General features: G+C 45.1%; 2 protein-coding genes across 4 annotated transcripts in view; one reads left to right on the plus strand and one right to left on the minus strand.

Moving 5' to 3' along the window:
- The window catches only part of cars2 (cysteinyl-tRNA synthetase 2, mitochondrial), a 48,276-nt gene extending 36,805 nt beyond the window's left edge, over positions 1-11,471 (minus strand). For 2 of the 3 annotated variants that reach the window (XM_059970577.1, XM_059970576.1), the window contains exons 1-6: positions 11,205-11,471; positions 8,959-9,009; positions 4,817-4,934; positions 4,670-4,741; positions 3,110-3,215; positions 2,280-2,363 (exon numbers count right to left, since the gene is read on the minus strand). In XM_059970577.1, coding sequence (XP_059826560.1) covers positions 2,280-2,363; positions 3,110-3,215; positions 4,670-4,741; positions 4,817-4,934; positions 8,959-9,009; positions 11,205-11,422 — 649 coding nt within the window. In that variant the 5' untranslated portion in view covers positions 11,423-11,471. The remainder of the gene's footprint in view (positions 1-2,279; positions 2,364-3,109; positions 3,216-4,669; positions 4,742-4,816; positions 4,935-8,958; positions 9,010-11,204) is intronic. The other variant, XM_059970575.1, reaches the window with a different exon arrangement.
- Positions 11,472-11,566: 95 nt separating this feature from the next.
- ing1 (inhibitor of growth family, member 1) lies at positions 11,567-19,984 on the plus strand. Its single transcript, XM_059970580.1, has 2 exons — positions 11,567-12,793; positions 18,747-19,984. The coding sequence occupies exons 1-2, from the start codon at positions 12,658-12,660 to the stop codon at positions 19,439-19,441; spliced, it is 831 nt and encodes a 276-aa protein (XP_059826563.1). The 5' UTR covers positions 11,567-12,657; the 3' UTR covers positions 19,442-19,984.
- Positions 19,985-20,186: the final 202 nt, after the last annotated feature.

Below are 20,186 nucleotides of genomic sequence, written 5' to 3' on the forward strand. Positions count from 1 at the left end.
CTAATATTGTACTTTTATTTAAAAAGAGCTGAAACTTCAAGCCAGAGAGCTCCAGGCTAACGAGCCTAAGTGGTGGGAAAGTTACAGGAAGGGACTATGAGGAACAAGCTCTATCTGCAATTGCTAATTATGGATAGTCAGCATGGCTTTGTGTGTAGGAAAGCATCTCACAAACCTAATTGAGCTTTCTGGAAAAAGGAGGGTCGACTAGGAAGGTGTGATGGATGGTGTCTAAATCAACAAGGACCCGCATGGCAGGCTGGAACAGATTAGATTACATGACATCTAGAGCAGATCAGCCAATTAGATACATAATTGACCAGCTCCTTGTGGAAGGAGGCCTGTGACCAGTGATGTGCTGCAGGGAATTGGTGCTGGGTCCACTGTTGTTCAGCAAATATATTAATGATTTGGATGAGAATGTAGTTGGCATAGTAAGTAAGCTTGCAGATAACACTAAATTGGTGATATAGTGGACAGTGAAGAGGTTATCCAGGATTACAATGGGCTATAGATCACCTGAGGAAGTGAGCCAAAGAATAGTAAACCAGAGCAGGACTCACATAGTAATTGGTAGGACCCTAGGAGTGTTGTAGACCAGTAAGTCTTAGCTATGCAGGTACACTGTTCCCGAAAATGGCAAAGGAAGTGTTTAGCACTCTTGTCTTCATCAGTGAGGGCCTTGAGTAAAGGTGATGGGATGTCTTGTTGCCACTGCACATATCATTGGTGAGAATGCACTTAAAGAATTGGGCACTGTGTACTGTATAGTACTGATCACCCAGCTATATAAAAGATGTCATTAAGCAGGAAAGAGTACAGAAAAGATTGTCAAGGATGTTACCAGAGCTTGAGTTATAAGGAGGGGCTAGATACACAGGGAGTTTTTACCCTGAAGTATAGGAGGCTAAGGAATAACACTTTAAAAATAATGTCAACCCTTAGCTATCATTATTGATAGCTTGGGGGGGTTGGGAGGAGAGAAAGAGAGGAGGGGTCAGCGAGAAGGTAAATGGTCACAGTTGTTTATTCCCAGTGTGAAGGAGGAACACAAAGGAGGAAGAGATTTAAAAGTTTCTTTGTCGGCAGCACATCAGGATGACTTTAGAAACATACAGTTACACTTCAGCCTGCATCAGTAAGAATGGGATGGTGGTGAAGGTAAAGAGCCAAAGGGTTGCCAGGCACAAGGAAGGGGAAGTGAGTAGAGTGCTGTATCACCAGGAGAGGAAATGAGGCAGCAGCAGGTAAGGTAATACTAGAGGCACTCAGAGGAGCACATCAAAACCAACAAATAAAATAACAAGGTTAAAGTCCAAATCGGTGAACTAAACTATTCTAACCCACTTTAACAATATTACCACTTAGATGTACAAACAAGCTGGATGAACTCAGCAGGTCGGGCAGCATCCGTTGAAATGAGCAGTCAATGTTTTGAGCCGAAACCCTTTAGTCCTGACAAAGGGTCTCGGCTCAAAACATTGACTGCTCACCTCTTTATAGGGCCCCTGCCCGCTCCTCCTTCAGTCCTGACGAAGGGTCTCCGCCCAAAACATGGACTGCTCATTTCAACGGATGCTGCCTGTCCTGCTGAGTTCATCCAGCTTGTTTGTACGCATTGATTTGAACACAGCATCTGCAGTGTACTTTGTGTTCACTTATCACTTAGACATAGTGTAAGACCTCAACACAATTTGCTGTGCAGGCAAAAAAGTACAAATGAGCCAAACAAGTGGAAAGTCCAGCTCAATTTTACAGTACATTTATGATGCTTAAAGAAAAGTTCCTTTTGAATTGCCACTAATTTAAATAAAGAAAGATTGGTGCACATCAACTCTTGGTCTTAGTTTTTGGAGCAAATTAATAGCAGATTATTTTCACATCTACCTTGGCTGATTCAAGTTAACAGACTGTGGAGAATGAACACAGTTCAACAATTGGCTCATTCTCATTTATCATTTCCAAATGAGAAGGAAGCAACTATGATACCTGCAGGAATCCATTATCTTATCATAGTGTGAATTTAGACCATATGACCATAAAAAGGTATTTTGCAGATAAAAGGAACTGGAAAACAGCAATCTTGTTTTTTATTCTATTGCTGACCTTTCTTTGCTCTTTACTGTCCTTCCATAAGTTTATAAGCTTTTAAATCTTGTTATTCCACTAAAAGGTCACTCATCCCACCTTGCAATGTGACTGCAGTACTCAACAAGATGAGGTATTACAGCAATTGACCAAGCTTTAACCCAACGAAGAGAAATGCAATGAATACATACCCAATTCTTCAGTGACGTGACCGCACACTTTGGTAAACTTTCCGTAACGATCACCAATAGACTGGATGTCAAAATACACATTTCCTGAAAAAAAAATTATGTGTTTTTCCTAGAAAATTGAAATCACACAACTGGCAAGGTTATGAAAGTCCTTGTATTGCAGTTACTTAATTAATACTTGGACAAAATGATAATGAAGTGTGCATAGTTGTAAAAAAAATCACCTTGAACAACATGATGGGCCATTAGGCACACAGTGTCTGTGCTAGCTCTTTCACAGAGCTCTCCTGCAATAGGAATTTGATAAAGCTTGGAACTCTGCAGGAAAAAAACACCGTCCATTTGATTTGACAGTCATCTAAAATCTACGCTCTCTGGGTACCAGCACACCTGGCTTTTCCCATTTACTCCAATCAAACCCCTCATTAATTTTGATCAACTGTAATAAATCCCTCCACAAAAACAAGAACACAATTATTATACAAGAGATTCTGCAGATGCTGGAAATTATTATTTATCAGTGTGTTGTAAAGGGTAGATTAAATCCATGACGATGGGCAGTGCTATTATCTTAAACATTGTGTCTCTAAACCCTGTTTTCAAATCACAATGCTCTCAGCATTGTGAATCAGAAATGAATCATACTTCATAACAATCTACATCCCCCTAAACCACTTTCCCACCATATCACAAGGAAAGCATTATTTAAGCAAAACACATCAAATCAGAGTGACATTCCCAAGAGTCTAGTATCAACGTAAAGATTCATTTGAGTTAAGTTCATTACCGAAATTAAAATATTGTCTATTCCAAATTAAGACATCATTCACCTTTGGAGGTAGAATAGGCATGACCATTGCAGATGATTCCCTCTATGAATTTCACAATCTGGGGAATGTTATCAGTTACTCGCATATATACTGTGGGTGGCAGAACCTGCAGTGACAATGAAAATATTGGTCAGTAAAAGAAAATTAAAAGACACATCAGAAATACACAGCTTTACCTTCACAAGCACAGATAATGCACAATGGGAAATAAGCAAGATTAGTACCTTCATTGACTCAAAATATTCGGTGAGAGGTCATAAGCATATACTGGGGAGGGTGACTTGCAATGATTTAGAGCAGGGATTCCCAACCTTTTTTATGCCATTGACTCCTACCATTAACTGAGGGGTCTGTAGACACCAAGTTGGTAAACACTTGTTAAGAGAGTGGGATCAAGAATAAAATATCGAAGTTTGCTGATGATACAAAGCATTTTGGCGATGTGCCCTCTGAAGAGAATGCATCAAGCGGGCACACCCAGGCTCTGAGTGACTGGGGATGATAACAGATAGAGTGCGTGGAAAAGCAGAAAATCAACTATTAAAGCTGAAAATATAGAAAGGATTTTTTTAAAAAATGGAGATAAATTGAAAGTTGTTGGTATCCAGAGAGACTTGGCGCCCCTACAAACAAAATCATTGAAAATTAATGTGCAAATTCAGCAAGAAATTAGGAAGGCAAAGATTATATTGGGACTCACTGCAAGACAATCTGAGAACAAAGTAAGAAATGCGTTGCTCGAATTACATAGGGCCTTGGTAGCCACACCAGGAATAGTACGTACAGGTTTAGTGTCCGAATTCAAGCAAGAAGAGGACAGCACCTCACCACTTGGGGGAGATGAGAGGGATCAGTGAGGGAACACAAAAGGCTCTGCAGATATCCTTAAATGGCACATCATGAAGAAACATGAAGATGTTCTACCTTTTGTACAAATACTCAATCCCAGATTCAGTTTCCAGTTTGTCAACAATTTCAGTAAATTATCTCTAGATAATACACACAAAATGTTGATGAACTTTGCAGGTCAGGCATCGTCTATGGAGAGGAATACAGAGTTTCCGGCCAAGACCCTTTATCAGAGGTTCAGTAGTGTCGTGGTTAGCATTAATGCTTCACAGTAGCAGCAGCCCAGGTTCAATTTCAGCAGCTGCGTTTATAGGTTCTCCCTGTGACTGCTTGGCTTTCCTCCCACGGTCCAAAGATTTACTGGTTATTATAAACTGTCCTGTGATTAGGCTAGGGTCGCTAGGCTGAAAGGGCCTGTTTTGCACAGTACCTCAACAGATAAATATATCGGGGCTCTAGATTATAACTTGCTACATTTCCTCAAATCAAGCTCTGGTCTTTTCACAGTTCTTTACAACATATTTAATTACTTTATTTTTTATTTACTCTATTGAAGAAATTTATAATTTTGAACACCAAATAATCTGCTCTGCTGGAACTGAATACTCCTAACTTTACTAGTCTCTCAATTTGAACTCGAACTAGAAATATCTATGAAGAGTCAGCATCTACCTAAAACTGCACTGAGTTATAGTTGCAATAAAATGTTACCTTTAAGCTTGCCATATCCTGTTTGAAATCTTGTTCATAAATGGATGCAAGTACTTTCGGGGGAATATTCAACTGCAAACAAAAGTATGAGTCAGGCATTGAGTTATAATTGATTGACTTTAAATGCAAGTTCTTTGGGTTATTTACCTCCTTAGATCTCTGTATTATTTTGTCATCAATATCTGTGATAACCATCACCATGATGACATCAATGCCAAAGATATTGGTCAATATTCTTCTTATGATGTCAAATCTAACATACGAGCTAAAAAAAAAAGCACAGCTCTGAGAAGCAGTAGTTAAAAACATCTAGTGTGCAGTTGTACATGAAATAAATTTCACATTGATCAGCCGAGTCCAGGTACAAGGATGTGCCATGAATGACCTGGTTAGAGCTACTTGTATCTGATCTCAATCCGAGTACTAAACTAGGTTCAATCAATGAGCTGGAATTTGCTATAGATGCTGCAGTTTGTTTAATATTCTTGCATATGCTTACAATAGTATCTATGAAAAGCTATACATAAAGAATGACAAACAACAAAAGCACAAAGGACAAATTATACAAATATTGAAAACAGGAGTTGCATAGAGTCTTTGAAAGTGAGTCTAATTAGAGTGAATGAAGTTGTCCATGCTGCTTCAGGAGCTTGATGGGTTATTCGACAATGACTGTTCTAAAACCTGGTAGTGAGAGACCTACAGCTTCTGTAGCTCCTGCCAGACTGTAGTTGCAAGAAGAAAGCATGGCCTGGATGGTGGGAGTCTTTGACAAAGGATACTGCTTTCTTGTGGGAGCACTCCAGGTAAATGTGCTCAATGGCAGGAAGGGCTTTGCCTGTGATGAATTGGACTGTATCCACCACTTTCTGTACACTTTTCCATTCCTGAGTGTACTAGGCTGCAACTAGTTAGGATACCCCCCCCCCCCCACACTGAGCATCAAAGTCTTAGTGACATGCAAAATCTACACAAACTCAAGAAAGTAGAGGGTCTACCATGCCTTTTTTGTAATGGCACTTACATGCTGGTCTCAGGACAGATCGTCCAATACAGCGCCAAGTTACTGACCCTCTCCACTCCAGTCCCCTAAGGGCAACTGGCTCACAGACTAGGAGCAGAATCAGGCCATTTGGCCCATTGAGTTTGCTCCACCATTTGATCAGGGCTGATTTAACTTCCACCCTTGGCTTCAAATTCTTTGAATTTGCCGACATTAACTTGAGAAGTTGCTGTAGCATTGCTCAACCAGATTTTCAACCTCCCTGCTATGTGCTGATTTGATCAATGACAGTGGATTCATCAGCAAATGCATTATAGGATTGGAGGTGTTCTGAGCCACATAATCAGAGATATAAAGTGAATAAAGCAGGGGGCTATGCACTAAGATTGAGGGATATTGTTGCCAATCTATACTGACTGGCGTCAGTCAGTAAGGATCCAGGACCAGTCTTTGAGCTCAGTGATGTGTTTCGAGGGGGTGACAGAGTGTCAAGTGTGGAGCTACAGTCAATGAAGAGCATCCTGACATTGCACTTACACTGTCCAGATGCTCCAGAGCTGAGAGAGAGGCAATGAAAAAGCATCTGCTGTGAAGGTAGGCAAATTGTAGCAGACCCAGGTCACTCCTGGATTAATGACTGCTTTGTTAGCAAGTGTTGTGGAGACTAGTGAAACATTGAACCCCAGTTTGCTGCTCCAACTCACTCATATTTTGGAGAAGGACATGATATTAATTGGTCGCTGCTTTAACTGAAGTAATAAATTTACGTTGGTAGCATTGCCTCTGAGTTATGGCCACAGGTCTGAGATTCCCAGAGACGAGTACGAAGTCCAGGCCAACCCTTCAGGGCAGTACCAAGTGTTACACCAACAAAAGCAACTCATTATCAGTTTATCTTGCATAGATTACAGGGCAGTAATATGGCATTTGCAGCAAAATTAATTTTACTTGATATCAGTCAGCCTGAATTCAGGCTTGGGGCTCCACCTGGAGGACACAACACTCCACGGAGTTTGGGCTGTCAATCCCGATACACACTGCATAAACTCTGAATCTGAGCATCCCGCTGATAAACTCAAAAGCACAACTGCAGAACAACTCAAAACTTCACAACCATTTGTAACTTGCTGCTTGAAATGAGCAATTCCAGTCAAACCAGTGCGCTCAAAATCCAAGTTAATCTGATGTCAATGGTCACTAACCCAAAATGAGAATTTTCATCAGTTTGATTTTACACTTACGTTGGAATTGTGTAAGACATTAGTTAGGCCTAATTCGGAATATGGTGTGCAGCTCTGGTCACCTATCTACAGGAAAGATATAAATAAGATTGGAAGAGTGCAGAGAAATTTTACAAGGATGTTGCCAGTATTTGAAGGAAAGGTTGAATAGTTTCAGATTTTATTCCCTGAAATGTAGGGGAACGAGGGGAGATTTGATAGAGGTATACAAAATTATTAGGGGTATAGATAGGGTAAATGCAAGAAGACTTTTTCCACTGAGGATAGGTGAGACTAGAACTAGAGATCATGCACTCAGGGTGAAAGGTGAAATGTTTAAGGGGAACATGAGGGGGAATTTCTTTATTCAGAGGGTGGTGAGAGTGTGGAACAAGCTGCCAGCAGTATTAGGTGCAGGCTTGAGTTCAACATTTAAGAGAAATTTGGATAGGTACATAGATGGGAGGGGTATGGTGCGGGTGCAGGCTGATGAGTCTAGGCAGATTAATAGTTCTGCCTGGCCAAAGGGCCCATTTCTGCTCTGTAATGTTCTATGACTATAACTCAAAAATTAACAATTACAAGCAGTGAGAATGCCCTACATTTGGAGAGAGAGTGCTACAAGATTTCTCTGCTATCAGTGGGATTGGAGGTGCTGTTTTTAGATGAGATGTTAAACCATAACCTCACCTGTTCTCTGGCAGGTGTACAAAATTCTATGAGTACTATTGTGAAGAACAGCTGGTCTGCTCTCTCCAACATCCAGATGTCAAAACTTAACCCTCTGTTAAAAGATTTGCAAAGCATAGCACATTATTATATCCAAAAGTGACTACACTTCACAACTTTCTGAGCTGCAGGGGACTTTGGAATGAACTTCAGTTATGAAAGATACTACAGAAATGTACGTTTTTGTTTGCAATTTAACTCAAATAATTTTCATATACTGTATGGAATAGAAATTTTATTTATGAGAATATAGCACAAGGCACTTTTTCCATTAAAGAACACAATACTAGTAAGCCATTCAGCCCGACAAACCTGCTCCACCATTCAATCTGTTATTTGCTGATCTATCCCAGGCCTCAAACCACCCTCCCATGCCAGCTCCCCATAATTTTCAATTCTTCCAGATAAATTCCGCAACCCCATACCACCCTGCCCTATTCACTTGGGACAGTCTTTTTTGTGTGTTTTTCAACATTTTCCTAACACGGGATTTGTGAAAAACCCCAAAATATATCCCAAAATGATTTTTCTTACCATTAACAATTCCAGCAGAGTTCATAGTAAGTTTGAGAATGTTTGTAAAGACAGTAAAACGATGCACAGTAAATATTGTACATTGTTTAATTAATGATTTCTATATGCAGGGTAAAGACAAAGGTGAGAAATTAACACCATGTTCACGATCACCTGCTGTTTACAAAAATCAGCCAATTCCATCAAATATCCTTACCATTTTACAAATCAGCTACTTTAGCCTTTTCAACCCATCATAAACAGCTTCCTGAATTTTTATTAAGATCACGATTAGTATAGATGATTTTGTTGCTCTTATTTTGAATGGACTATTACATTGATTACATAATCCTGTTCTTCAAATGAAAAAGGCTTTTTACTTGTGATAAGGTGAAAACAAATTTCAGAGTAAACCAGGTTTTGAAGGAACAATGGACTAGGATGGAAGCTGGAGTACGGAGGCCTGTTAGTAGTCCACCTCAGCATACAACTTAACAGTTGCTCACATTCACTCCTGTCATAACGCAAAGGTTTTTACTCCCTCATGTTGTGGGATGGATGTAAGAATTAAATAAATTCAAATTCCAGACAATGCCAACTTTTCTATGTACAAATCTGTTACTATCATTTAGGCCATTTAAAATCTCCTGTACTGCAATGCATCACTGACCTTCCCTTCCATACTGACTCTTTATACTCATTTTTTACTTCAGAGTTGCAGCATCTGGAGTGAATCTCCTGACCACCAGGTTTGTGCTTCTGGACTTCCGAAACAGAGGATCTGCATTTCCATTATAAATGGGATTTTTTTTGAGTGTGTTTACCTTGCATGTCCAAGGTGAGCATGGTCATATACCGTCGGTCCACAGCTATACCTGTCAAAAAAAAACGAGACATCAGATCTGTCAATCTATAACTTGCCAAACAGCACAAACCAAACAGTTGGCATTATACAGCAGGCCAACACACCTGACCAAATCACCTATTGGAGCTAGTCCCATGTTCCTTCGTTTGGCTCATAATCCACCGAGCTTTTTTCATGCCGTGGACCCCGACCATTAACCGAGGGATCTGCCCTAAAACCTTCACATTCATGAACCTGTCTACACATTCTTTTGTAACTGTTCCCACCTCTGGCAGCTCATTCAATATCCCACTAATTGCTGCTCAGATTTTCTTTAAGTGTTCTCCCTCTCATCATAAATCTTTAGTTTTATACTTGACTGGATTGGAAAAAGAAGTCCAACTATAAACCCTATCAATACCCCCCATGATTTTATAAACCTCTAAAGTTACTCCAGCCTCTTTCATTCCAGACAAGGGGTTCCCAACCCATTTCCTGCCTTGGCCAATCCCACTGAGCAAGGACCCCAGGTTGGAATCCCTGCTCCAGATACAAGATCCTGGTCTATCCAGTCTCTCCTTGCAACTCGAGCCCTTTAGTCCAACATTCTCCAAAATCCACCCTCATGACCACAGCAGCACTTTATTCAGGTGTGGGCCCATCAGCATCTCGTAGTTGTACAATGGCATGCTTTTAACTCAGTGCCTTGACCAATGAACACAAACACAGGCCTTTGTCACCACTTTCAGCACGTACACATTCTTCCAGATCTTCCTGTTCTGTAAACATTCTCAGGGGCCTGTTATTCACTATCTATGCCCCACCTGGTTTGAATTCAATTCAGCTTTGTCCAAGTTTAGTTCCACTTGCCATTACTTCGGCCACTTCTGCAGCTGATCCAGCTTGAGTTGTAACCTTCTTTACTGTCTACCACATCACTAGTTCATCCACAACCTTGATAATCATATCTATATTATCAAATCTTTTAAATATATATGACAAACTGGGTACTGAGTACCGAGCCCTGGTCAAAGGACTGCAGTGAGCAAACCTGCACTATCACCCTCTGATTCCAGTCACCAAAATTCTGTGGCCAATTAGATAGTTCAGGATGGATTTCATCTTCTGGACTGAAGATTGTGACTGTAGCTCAGAAGTCAGAGCCTGTCAACCTGAGATACAATCTTTTCTTCCTACTTTGTGTCCACAGTCCACTATATCACACTCATTCTATTTACAAATCACCTGTGTGGTACCTTAACCAGAACTTTCTAAAATTTAAATGTAGAACATGCCTGGTTTCCCCTTAGCAACACAAGAGCTCAAGAGAAAGCGAGACTGCACTGCATATCTGCTCTGCCATTCAATCACTGATAATTCAGCTTTGCCTCAACAGAAACTTCCTACCTTCTCCATTTCTTTCAAACCCAATGTCTGTTAGTCTCTACCATGATCTTTTCTCAGACTCCACTTGCACAATAACAGTGAATGTGCTGCTTCCATCAAAAACCAACGCAGTCTGTGGCAGCCCACAAGCACTACCGTGCTTCCGGCAACAGCACATGCCCACAATTTACCAACCCAAACCTGTACGTGTTTGAAATGCAGGAGGAAACCCAAATGGTCACAGGGAGAACATACAAACTCCTTACAGATAGTGGCAGGAATGCAACCGTGATCTGCTGTAACGCTATGCTTCAGTGCCACAATTGGCAATCCCAAAGACTCGTGATCTTCAGAGAATAGATAACCTAATTTTTGTCTTAAAGGGTGACTGCTTATTCTACAATCTGACCCTAGTTAAAAATATCCAGACAAGAAGTATTGCTTCAACACCCTTCCACCAGAAAGTTGTAAGGCTCACTAAAATTACCTCTATTCCTTCCAGACAAGTATAGCCACAAACTGTTCAGCCCCTCTTCAAACATCAACCTCGTCACCCTGAACTTCCTCCAATGCACTTCCTTTCTTAGAGACCAAAATTAAACAGATGACATCCGGTGTGATCTGGCTACTGTCCCAGAGAGATGCACCAAAGCTTCTCTACTTATACAGTGCTGAGGGTCCCTCTGACTGTGGGAGGGGCAGTGCTGAGGGAACACTACATTTGTGAGAGGGACGACAGCGAGGGAGTGTCACTGTGACAGAGGGCAGTAAGGAAGAGCCGCACTCGGGAGAGGCGGGACAGAGGGAGTGAGGGGCGACCGGAGTCGGAGAGCGCGGTACCAGGAGGCAGTGGCAGGGGCCGACAGCACCAAAGGCTGCTTGTTGCCCGTTCGGCTGTTGTAGACTTGCAGGCCGGCTGGGTGGCCGTTCTCAGTTCCGCCGCGACCGCAAGAGCCAGGCCGTTCTTGCTGCAAGCTCCGAGCCTGATCTCCGCTCACGGAGCACCACAGACGCCTAGGGGCAGCGCTCCAACACCGACGACCAAGCAAGCTCCTCATGGCGCTACCGCAGCACAGGCCACGGGGGGCGGGACAATAAACGGGAAAAGGCGTGGCCATCCGGCGGAAATGGGTGCGGTTATGTAGTCCCGCCCCCGTCATGTGTCAATCAGCCTGTCTGACGGACGGAGGCTGCGACAAGCAGTGGGCTGTGGGGTAGGGACGTGAGGGGGAAGGGTGTGAAGTTGGAGGGGAAGGAGGTGGGGATGCCTTCTAAGGAGGTCTGTGTCACTCAGAGTTATGAGTTATCAGCAGTCACGGCCCGGGGAAAACATTTCAAAACTCTAGCAACCGGCAGCTCCCATAGCAACGGAGGCGCCCTTCCTCTACCTCACGATCGGAGGAAAAATACAGCAATGACCTTTCAACCACGGCTTTCTGCCCGCACATTTTAAATGTGTCCCGCTCGTGGCGCACAGCCTGCTGGACTTGTAGTCTAAAGTAACCCGGGTGACAGTGAGCGATGGGCGATAGAGACTCCAGCTCCCAGATGACACTGCGACGGACATGCGTATTCCAGACCACCGGCTGTTGACGGCTCCTATTTACGTGGGCGGGACCGAATGGGAGCTAGCTCCCGCCGCCTGAGCCTGCCGATTGGTGAAATCCTTCCCTTTACTCGGCAATGGTTGCAGCTAATAGGGTGTATCGTGCTGCCAATCACTAATTAAAGTGCGGCATCTGTCAGGAGCTTTGGTGGAGAGAAATAGAAAACACATACGTTGGATCCCAATTGACAGATAACTTTACGAAACATGCGCCTGCCAAATGCGACAGCTAAAATAAATAGTTGGAAGGACAATTGTCAGATGGGCACGAGCTGTGGCGGGCGCTCAGAGACGTCACAATACTATGCAAATGAGGACCGCCGGCGCGCATGCGTGCTGTCCTCTCGAGTGTTTCCCAAGTGTTTCAAACTGGGTTCGCTGTTTCCACGTTGGATTCAAAGCCCCGGGATTGGGATCGGACTGTGTAGGGGTAGAGGGGCACTGAGGCCAAGGAGGCTGTACCCACACTCGCCGATGTAAGGGGAGAGCTCTCCAGTTCACGCCTCGCTCTGTCCCGGCAGTGTCTTTTCAAATTTGCTTGTTTATTTTTTCCAAAAAGAGAAAGGCGGAGTGAGCGAGAGTGAGGGGCTGAGGCTTGCACCGTGTGAGCGAACGAGTGTGGCCCAAGGAAAGTCCGTCTGTTCCCCTCCCCTATTGCCCCAACAAATAACAAATGTAGCTTGCAAGATGCTGAGTCCTGCGAACGGGGAGCAGCTGCACGCTGTGAACTATGTGGAGGACTATCTGGATTCAATCGAGTCTCTGCCTTTCGATCTTCAGAGGAACGTTTCTCTGATGAGGGAAATCGATGCTAAATACCAAGGTAGGAACTGGGGTGCGAGCCGGCTCCCATCAAACCGCTGCAGCACTGGGGCGGGCCGAACAAAAGAGCCGCTCCAGCACTCAGCCATTTTGGCAGAAAGAGGAATAAATGTCTGACAGTCAGCGACGCAGGAGAGTAGTGAACAGACAGCTCGACCGGGTTTGGGAGCCGGGCAGCGGGCGGGCGGGGAAGAGAGCGAAGGGTCCCCTTTTCTCAGCTTGGGACCTCAAGGCTGCTCTCCCTCAGTGAGTCTTCTTTAACGGGGCTGAAAGAGTGTCGGCAGGCGACGATCGCAGCCTCTACTCGACCCGTCTCCTGTATCCAGTTCCCCGGCCGGCGTCGAGGCAACTGCTCCACGGTCAAGGGGCCTATCGGGGGGGGGGGCGGGTGTATGCGCAGAGTTGCGGATAACGGGCAGAAGGAAGGGGTGGCTTGGCATCTGGGTGTGTGCAACGGGTCCGAGCACAGAGCACGGAATCAGCGTGTTCCAAGCGGCGCCGCCGCGCTAAGCAGCCGCCTCGCTGCGGCCTTAGTTATAGCTCCTGTCCTCATTAGCATAAACTCACCTCCTCCATGTTCATTGGTTGCCACTTGTTTCCTTGTTAGCCGCTGCATGTCTCCTGATAGGTAGATTGCGCTGCCGATCTTTAAGGAGGTGGAGTCAACTGTACGGCACGACTTTATGATAGGCTGTCGGTTGTGCCTGTCACTGAGAGAGACGATTCGCTTTTGATAGGTTATTTTCGTTGTCAGTCACTGTGGTCAGCCAGTCCCCGTTGCACACTGAAGAAGGCAACCGGCCCGTGCGCGCATCCGAGAGGCAGTTGCAACCGTCAGTCAGTGGCTCAGGGGCGAGGTCAGCGCAGCGTCCTTTGATTGGGTAAATTGAATGCCAATCATTGGGAAGATTGCAATTTGAGGACGTATATGCTAATCAGTTGCCCCGCGGGAAGGTTTCTGCTTTCTCATTGACTACTGCTTTGCAGACCTTGACAATGATTGGTAGAAAGCCATGCCCATCAGTCTGGTGGGTGTATTTCGCCGGCCTCTTGTTTATTCTCCATTTTAGGTCTTTTCGTTTAGCTCAATCCCGGTTGTCTGTCCTTGGCGTGTTATGTGACTTATTCCCGGTCTGGGTCCCAGGTCCCTGGTCCCTGGTCCCTGGTCCCTGGTCCCGTCAGCCTTCCTAAAGCTGGGCAGCCGGATACCTGAATCTTGTTACTTGTGGTCCTTTCTCCCACTGAGTGAGCCCGGAGGGCCGGGGAGAGGATGATAGATCCTGGGTTATTTATAAATTTACGAGTAACTAATACAAACAGTGAGAAGTGTGGCTGAATAAATGTTGGTCCTTTCGGGAATGTTCGTGGGCCGGGGGGAGGATTTACAGTCAGGCAATAAGGAGAGGTCACAGTTTTTAAATTGTTTTGAAAAGTCTTTAATGGAGGAAACGAAATCTCAGTACATTACTGGGGAACTTAAACCTATCTCAATAGAGGGAAAATACTCAGCAAATTAAAGGAGTAAAAGCTGAGCAGACCAGCATCCTCGAGTTTGGAAGTTTTCCCCTGAAACTTCCTGCATCCCAGAAAGATCCCATTCATTTGGAAAACGTAAGGTCGCTATTTAAGAACTACTTTATTAAAAAAAAAGCAAAAGCACGAAACAATAGGCCATTTTGCCGAACTGTCACTGGGAAGATGCAGGAATTTGTTAATACAGAACAGTACATGCCCTTCAGACACAATGTTAACTAATTAATTAAAATTTCTAGTAACACACACAAAACTTAGCAGGCCAGGTAGCATCTATGGAATAGAGTGGCCAGTGGAAGTTTTGGGCTGAGACCCTTCATCAGGACTGGAGAGGAAAAAAAGATAAGTTAGAAGACCTTGTACTTCTTCCTCACCTTGATCTAACTTCTCATCTTTTTTTCCAGTCCTGATGAAGGGTCTCGGCTCGAAACGTCGACAGTTAACCCTTTTGCACAGATGCTGCCTGGCCTGCTGAGTTCCTGCAGCGTTTTGTGTGTGTTCCTCAGATTTCCAACATCTGCAGATTTTCTTGTCTTTGAAATAAAATTCTTAACAAGACTTACCCCTTCTGCCTACACAACGTCCATATCTCTCTGTCCTCTGCTTGTCCATGTGCTGGTCTGAGCCTTTTAAACAACTCTGTCCTGCGTTTATAGTGTAACACTTTACGATGCCAGCTGTAAGGTGCGAGTTCGATTCCTGCTGCTGTCTGTAAGGACATTCTCCCGGTGACCGTGTGTTTTCCGCAGGTGCTCCAGCTTCCTCCCACATTCCAAAAGTGATGAGTAAAGTTGTGGGGGCACACTGGAAATGGAAGCATGGCAACACTTGCGGGCTGCCCCCCTGCACATCTTGGACTGTGTTGGTGCATTTCACTCTGTGTTTCGACGTACATGTGACAAATAAAGCTAATCTCTTGTTATTTATTTGTCTCCACCACCATTCCTAACAGCACATTCCAGTCCCACCACCACTCTGCGTTGGGGGGGGGACTTGCCTCGTACATTAAAGAAAATTCCGGGGGATTTAGAAAATGATACAACAGTAGGTGAAAGTGGCTTTGTAAAAGGGAGATTCTGTCCAGTTCCTTGGTGTTCTTTGGGTAACAAATGGAATGTACAAAGAAGGGCCGGTATATTTGAACTTCTGGAAAGCACTGGATACGGTTCTAAGTAAAATGCACCGGAGTGTAATGTTGGTTAATTTATTCACACTAATAGGGTGACCCAGAGGCAAATAGGAAAAGTTCAAAGTACATTGATCATCAAAGAATGAGTATCTTGAGGCTTGTCTCCTTACAGGCAGCCACAAAGCAAAGAAACCCACCAGAGCCCAGTAAAAAAGTTACATCAGACAAAGAGTTTGGATAAGTGTTTAAGCTACACCACAGGTGTCAATGTTCAACCTTCAATCATATATAATTTTTATTAACCCTTTGATAAAGGAACTAAAGACTGCTGCAGGCAAGTTTGTCGCTGGTACAGAGTTAGGTGGGTTGTGAGGATTAATGTGGAGCCTGCAGGAGGATGTGGGTGGGCCGATGGAGTATAATCTGGGAAAATGTGAGGATGTCCACTCTGGAAGGAAATAGGAAAAAACAAATGATTTGCTTGGGTTGAGTGAGACTGCAAAAGCTATAGTGTGCAGGGAACTGGAGGTCCTGTATATTAAACACAGAATCAGCTTACAGGTACAGTAAGTAATTAGGAAGGGTAGTGGAATGTTCATGTTTTTTGCAAATGGGATGCTGGTACACTAAGTCCTTGTTAATTGTAAGGGATAGGGACACTGTCTTCCGACAGATAAGTGAAACATGAAGAGCACTAAGTTCACTAGTTAACTAATGCCACAATGACATACAACCATCAACTCTGATATCGATATTTACAACTTGTTAGAGGGATGTAGTACTGTGGTCCTGGCTCTCATGTTCCTCATCTTCAATGATCCTGTTCCCAACTCCAGCTGGACACTGGCACGGGCTTCCATTAACAGAAATAGTCAGTGCTGGGAACAGTCAGTGGGTCAGGTAGCATCTGTGGTGGAGATGGAGAAGGCAGTGGAAGAGGATGTCAGACCTGAAGTGTCGACCCCGTTTCTCAATCCACAGATGCAGCCTGACCTGCTGAGTGTTTTCAGCACTCTCGCTGTTTCTGTTTCAGATTTTCTGCATCTGCATTATTTTTCACTCTCTCAGTAACATCTCAGATCTGTGGAATGTGACTCCATGGATTATAAGGACATTGTGTAGTGACTTGATCTCCATATTGAAGGATATTCGTACAGTACAGAGAAAGTTGACTGGTCAGATTGCTGAGATGGAAGGGTTGATGCATGAGGAGAAGTTGAGGAAGTTGGGTTTATTCACTGGAAATGTGGTTCCCTTACTCAGCCGTGGGATTCGGAGGGGGTTTTCAGGGTGAGTGCTGAGAGGATATTGCCCATGGTGGAGAGATCTAGACAACGGGGGACATAGTTTCAGAGCACGGGATCTCCAGTTTAAGAAGGAGATGAGAAATTCATCCCTGGGGGTTGTGAATCTTTTGGTGGGGGAATGAAGTGGAGGCAAGGACTGCCCCCAATATTTAATCTGCAATGGGGGGGGGGGGTTTGAAAGGAGGAGGTTTCAGGTGTAGTTGGAGCAGGGGTGCAGGAGATAGGGTGAGGGAGAAGGAACATGGATGAAGGGAGATGGGGTGGAGGGGGCAGGGAAGCAGAGTGTGGTGGGGATAGGGGGGAGAACAGAGTGAGGAGGTGGGGTAGAGGGGGAGGGAGCCAGGATGGAGGAGATGAAGGAGCTGGGAGAGAGGAAGTCGGTGGAGGGGACAGGGGAAGGAACTGAGACGGAGAGGGAGCTGAAGAGTAATATCAAAGGTGTGGTGTTATCAAACAGTGGTTAGAGGGGCTGAGTGGCCTGTACCTAATGTGTTTATTACCCATCAAGATGAATATGAGGATTTCTGGTACAGAGAATCAGTCGTGATTCTACTGAGGGACAGCAGGCCTTTTTCCCTTTACTAATTCTGCACTTCCAAGTCCGATAATGTGGTATTTGAACCCCCTCTGGTCGAGAACTGGGCCCTATCACTATATAATACACCAGTGGCCTTTCAGCCAGATGGAACGTGTTCTGGAGACACACGGGACTACCCCTACTGGAATCTGGGACATGCAATCCGCTGGAGGAACTCAGTGGGGTGGGGGGAATTGTCAATGTTTCCATTGGAGAGTCTGCATCGGTACTGAGAGCGGAGAGGTGAGGGGACCAGCAAAGATTGGAGAAGCAGGGGGTGTGTGAGGCGGCTGTGGGAGGGTCACATCGTGAGGGGGCGATACTGAGTCAGGATCAAGTTTATTATCACTGGCATGTGTCGCGAAATTTGTTAACTTAGCAGTTCAATGCAATACGTAATATAGAAGAAAAATAATAAATCAATAAATTATAGTTTACATATATTGATTAGATTAAAGATCAAGCAAAAACTGAAATAATATGTATTTAAAAAGTGAGGTAGTGTTCAAGGGTTCAATGCCCATTTAGAAATCAGATGGTAGAGGGGAAGAAGCTGTTCCTGAATTGCCGAGTGTGTGTCTTCAGAAGGGTCACATTGTCAGAGGGGTGGTACTGAGGGGGGGGGGTCACTCTGTGGGAGTGGTGGTACTGAGGTAGGGTCACAGTGTGGGAGGGGTGATACCGAGGGAGGGTCACATTGTGAGGGGTGATACTGAGGGAGGATCACATTGTGAGGGATGATACTGAGTGAGGGTCACAGTGTGGGAGGGGTGATACTGAGGGAGGGTCACTCTGTGGGAGAGGTGATACCGAGGGAGGGTCACACTGTGGGAGGCTGGTATTGAGGGAGGGTCACAGTGGGAGGGAGGGTAGTACTGAGGGAGGGTCACTCTGTGGGAGGGGTGATACTGAGGGAGGGTCACACTGTGGGAGGGTGGTACCAAGGGAGTGTCACACTGAGGGAGGGTCACTGGGAGGGGTGATACCGAGGGAGGGTCACATTGTGAGGGATGATACTGAGGGAGGGTCACAGTGTGGGAGAGTGGTACTGAGGGAGGGTCACTCTGTGGGAGGGGTGATACTGAGGAAGGGTCAGTACTAAGGGAGTGGTGTTCTGTGGGTGTGGTACTGATGGAACGTGACACTGGGAGGAGTTGTCTTTGGAATGAGACATCACATTCAGTGAAAAATCCCTTATAGTTTTCTTGAACTTGTGACCTGGGGTCAGTATTCATCCTGACTCGGGGAACCTGGTCGCTGTTGTACTGCTGCTTGTGTGATCTTACTGTGCTGACAGTGGTGGCCGTGTTCCCCTCACGACAACGGTCGCGGCGCAGGCTCATTGTGGCAGGTCGACACCTGTGTGACGCATCTCTCTCCCTCTCTCTCACTCCCCCTTTCTCTGCAGACATCCTGAAGGAGCTGGACGAGTACTATGAGAAGCATCGGCGGGAGACGGACGTGGCGCAGCGCCGGCGCATCCTGCACTACATCCAGCGGGCTCTGATCCGCAGCCAGGAGCTGGGCGATGAGAAGATCCAGATCGTCAACCAGATGGTGGAGCAGGTGGAGAACCGGAGCCGGCAGGTGGAGGGGCACGTCGAGCTCTTCGAAAACTGTGCCGACGCCAGTGACGCCAATGGCAAGTCCTCGTTGGACAGGTCCAGGAGCGAGGGCACGGCACCCGCGGAGAAGGCCAGTGCCAAGAGGTCCAGGAGGCAGCGCAACAACGAGAACCGGGAGAACACTTCCAGCAACCACGACCACGAGGAGACCAGCACCGGAATGCCCAAGGAGAAGAAGGCAAAGACCTCCAAGAAGAAGAAGAGGTCCAAGGCCAAGGCAGAGAGGGAAGCTTCTCCCACTGACCTCCCCATCGATCCCAACGAGCCCACCTACTGCCTGTGCAACCAGGTCTCCTACGGAGAGATGATCGGCTGTGACAATGATGAATGTCCCATCGAGTGGTTCCACTTCTCCTGTGTGAGTCTCCACCACAAACCCAAAGGCAAATGGTACTGTCCCAAGTGCAGGGGCGAGAATGAGAAGACCATGGACAAAGCACTGGAGAAATCCAAAAAGGAAAGGGCGTATACCAGGTAGTTCCAGGGTCAGTGCCCGCTCTCTGTACAGCAACAGATCCCTGTGTATTTATTACTGACGTGTCCCCCTCTCTCTGGCCAAGTGGATAGTGGGGTGTACTCTAAAGAAGGCATTTGTCCTGGAGACCAGTTTATAGGTTTTTTTTCCAAGTAACAGTGAGGACTCAAAAGAGCCCAGGTTTTTATGTTTCATGTCCGGTGCCTGGACTAGTTTTTGTTTTGTAAAAAAAACACTTTCTTGAAAAAAATTGTAAAAATGTCAATCGTCATTTCCTTTTTTAAAATCTACATCTCTCTCTGGACAAAAACAATAAAGAAGAGGAAATGGTTTTTATTAAAAATATTTATCAGAAATAGCTGCCTTTTTAGTTTCTCAAGAGTTTGTATAAATGTACAGGTAGGAACTTTCCATGTATAGTGTATGATTCACAGTATTGGGGTTTAACCAGATTGTAAGAAATAATTTTATTGTTACTTGTTTAACAGAAACCTGTACAGATGTGATATACATTATAAAGGATGAATGAAGGAGCTGTGTGTGTGATTTGTGCCTCATTCTGGTCTCCAGCCACTCTGCCTCCTGTGTTTTCTGTCCCAGTTGCTGTCTGGATACACTTGGCTGCCCCCCCCCACTTAACTTTGCTTCCACAGTCTGTGATTGTGGTGGGAAACTCTGCCCCTTTGCCTGAGCAAAGCAGACTGTTGATAGATTCTCAGCAACGACTAGGGACACGTGGAAAAGCCCC

This window comes from Hypanus sabinus, chromosome 5 (assembly GCF_030144855.1).
Source record: "Hypanus sabinus isolate sHypSab1 chromosome 5, sHypSab1.hap1, whole genome shotgun sequence".
NCBI classification, from domain to species: Eukaryota; Metazoa; Chordata; class Chondrichthyes; order Myliobatiformes; family Dasyatidae; genus Hypanus; species Hypanus sabinus.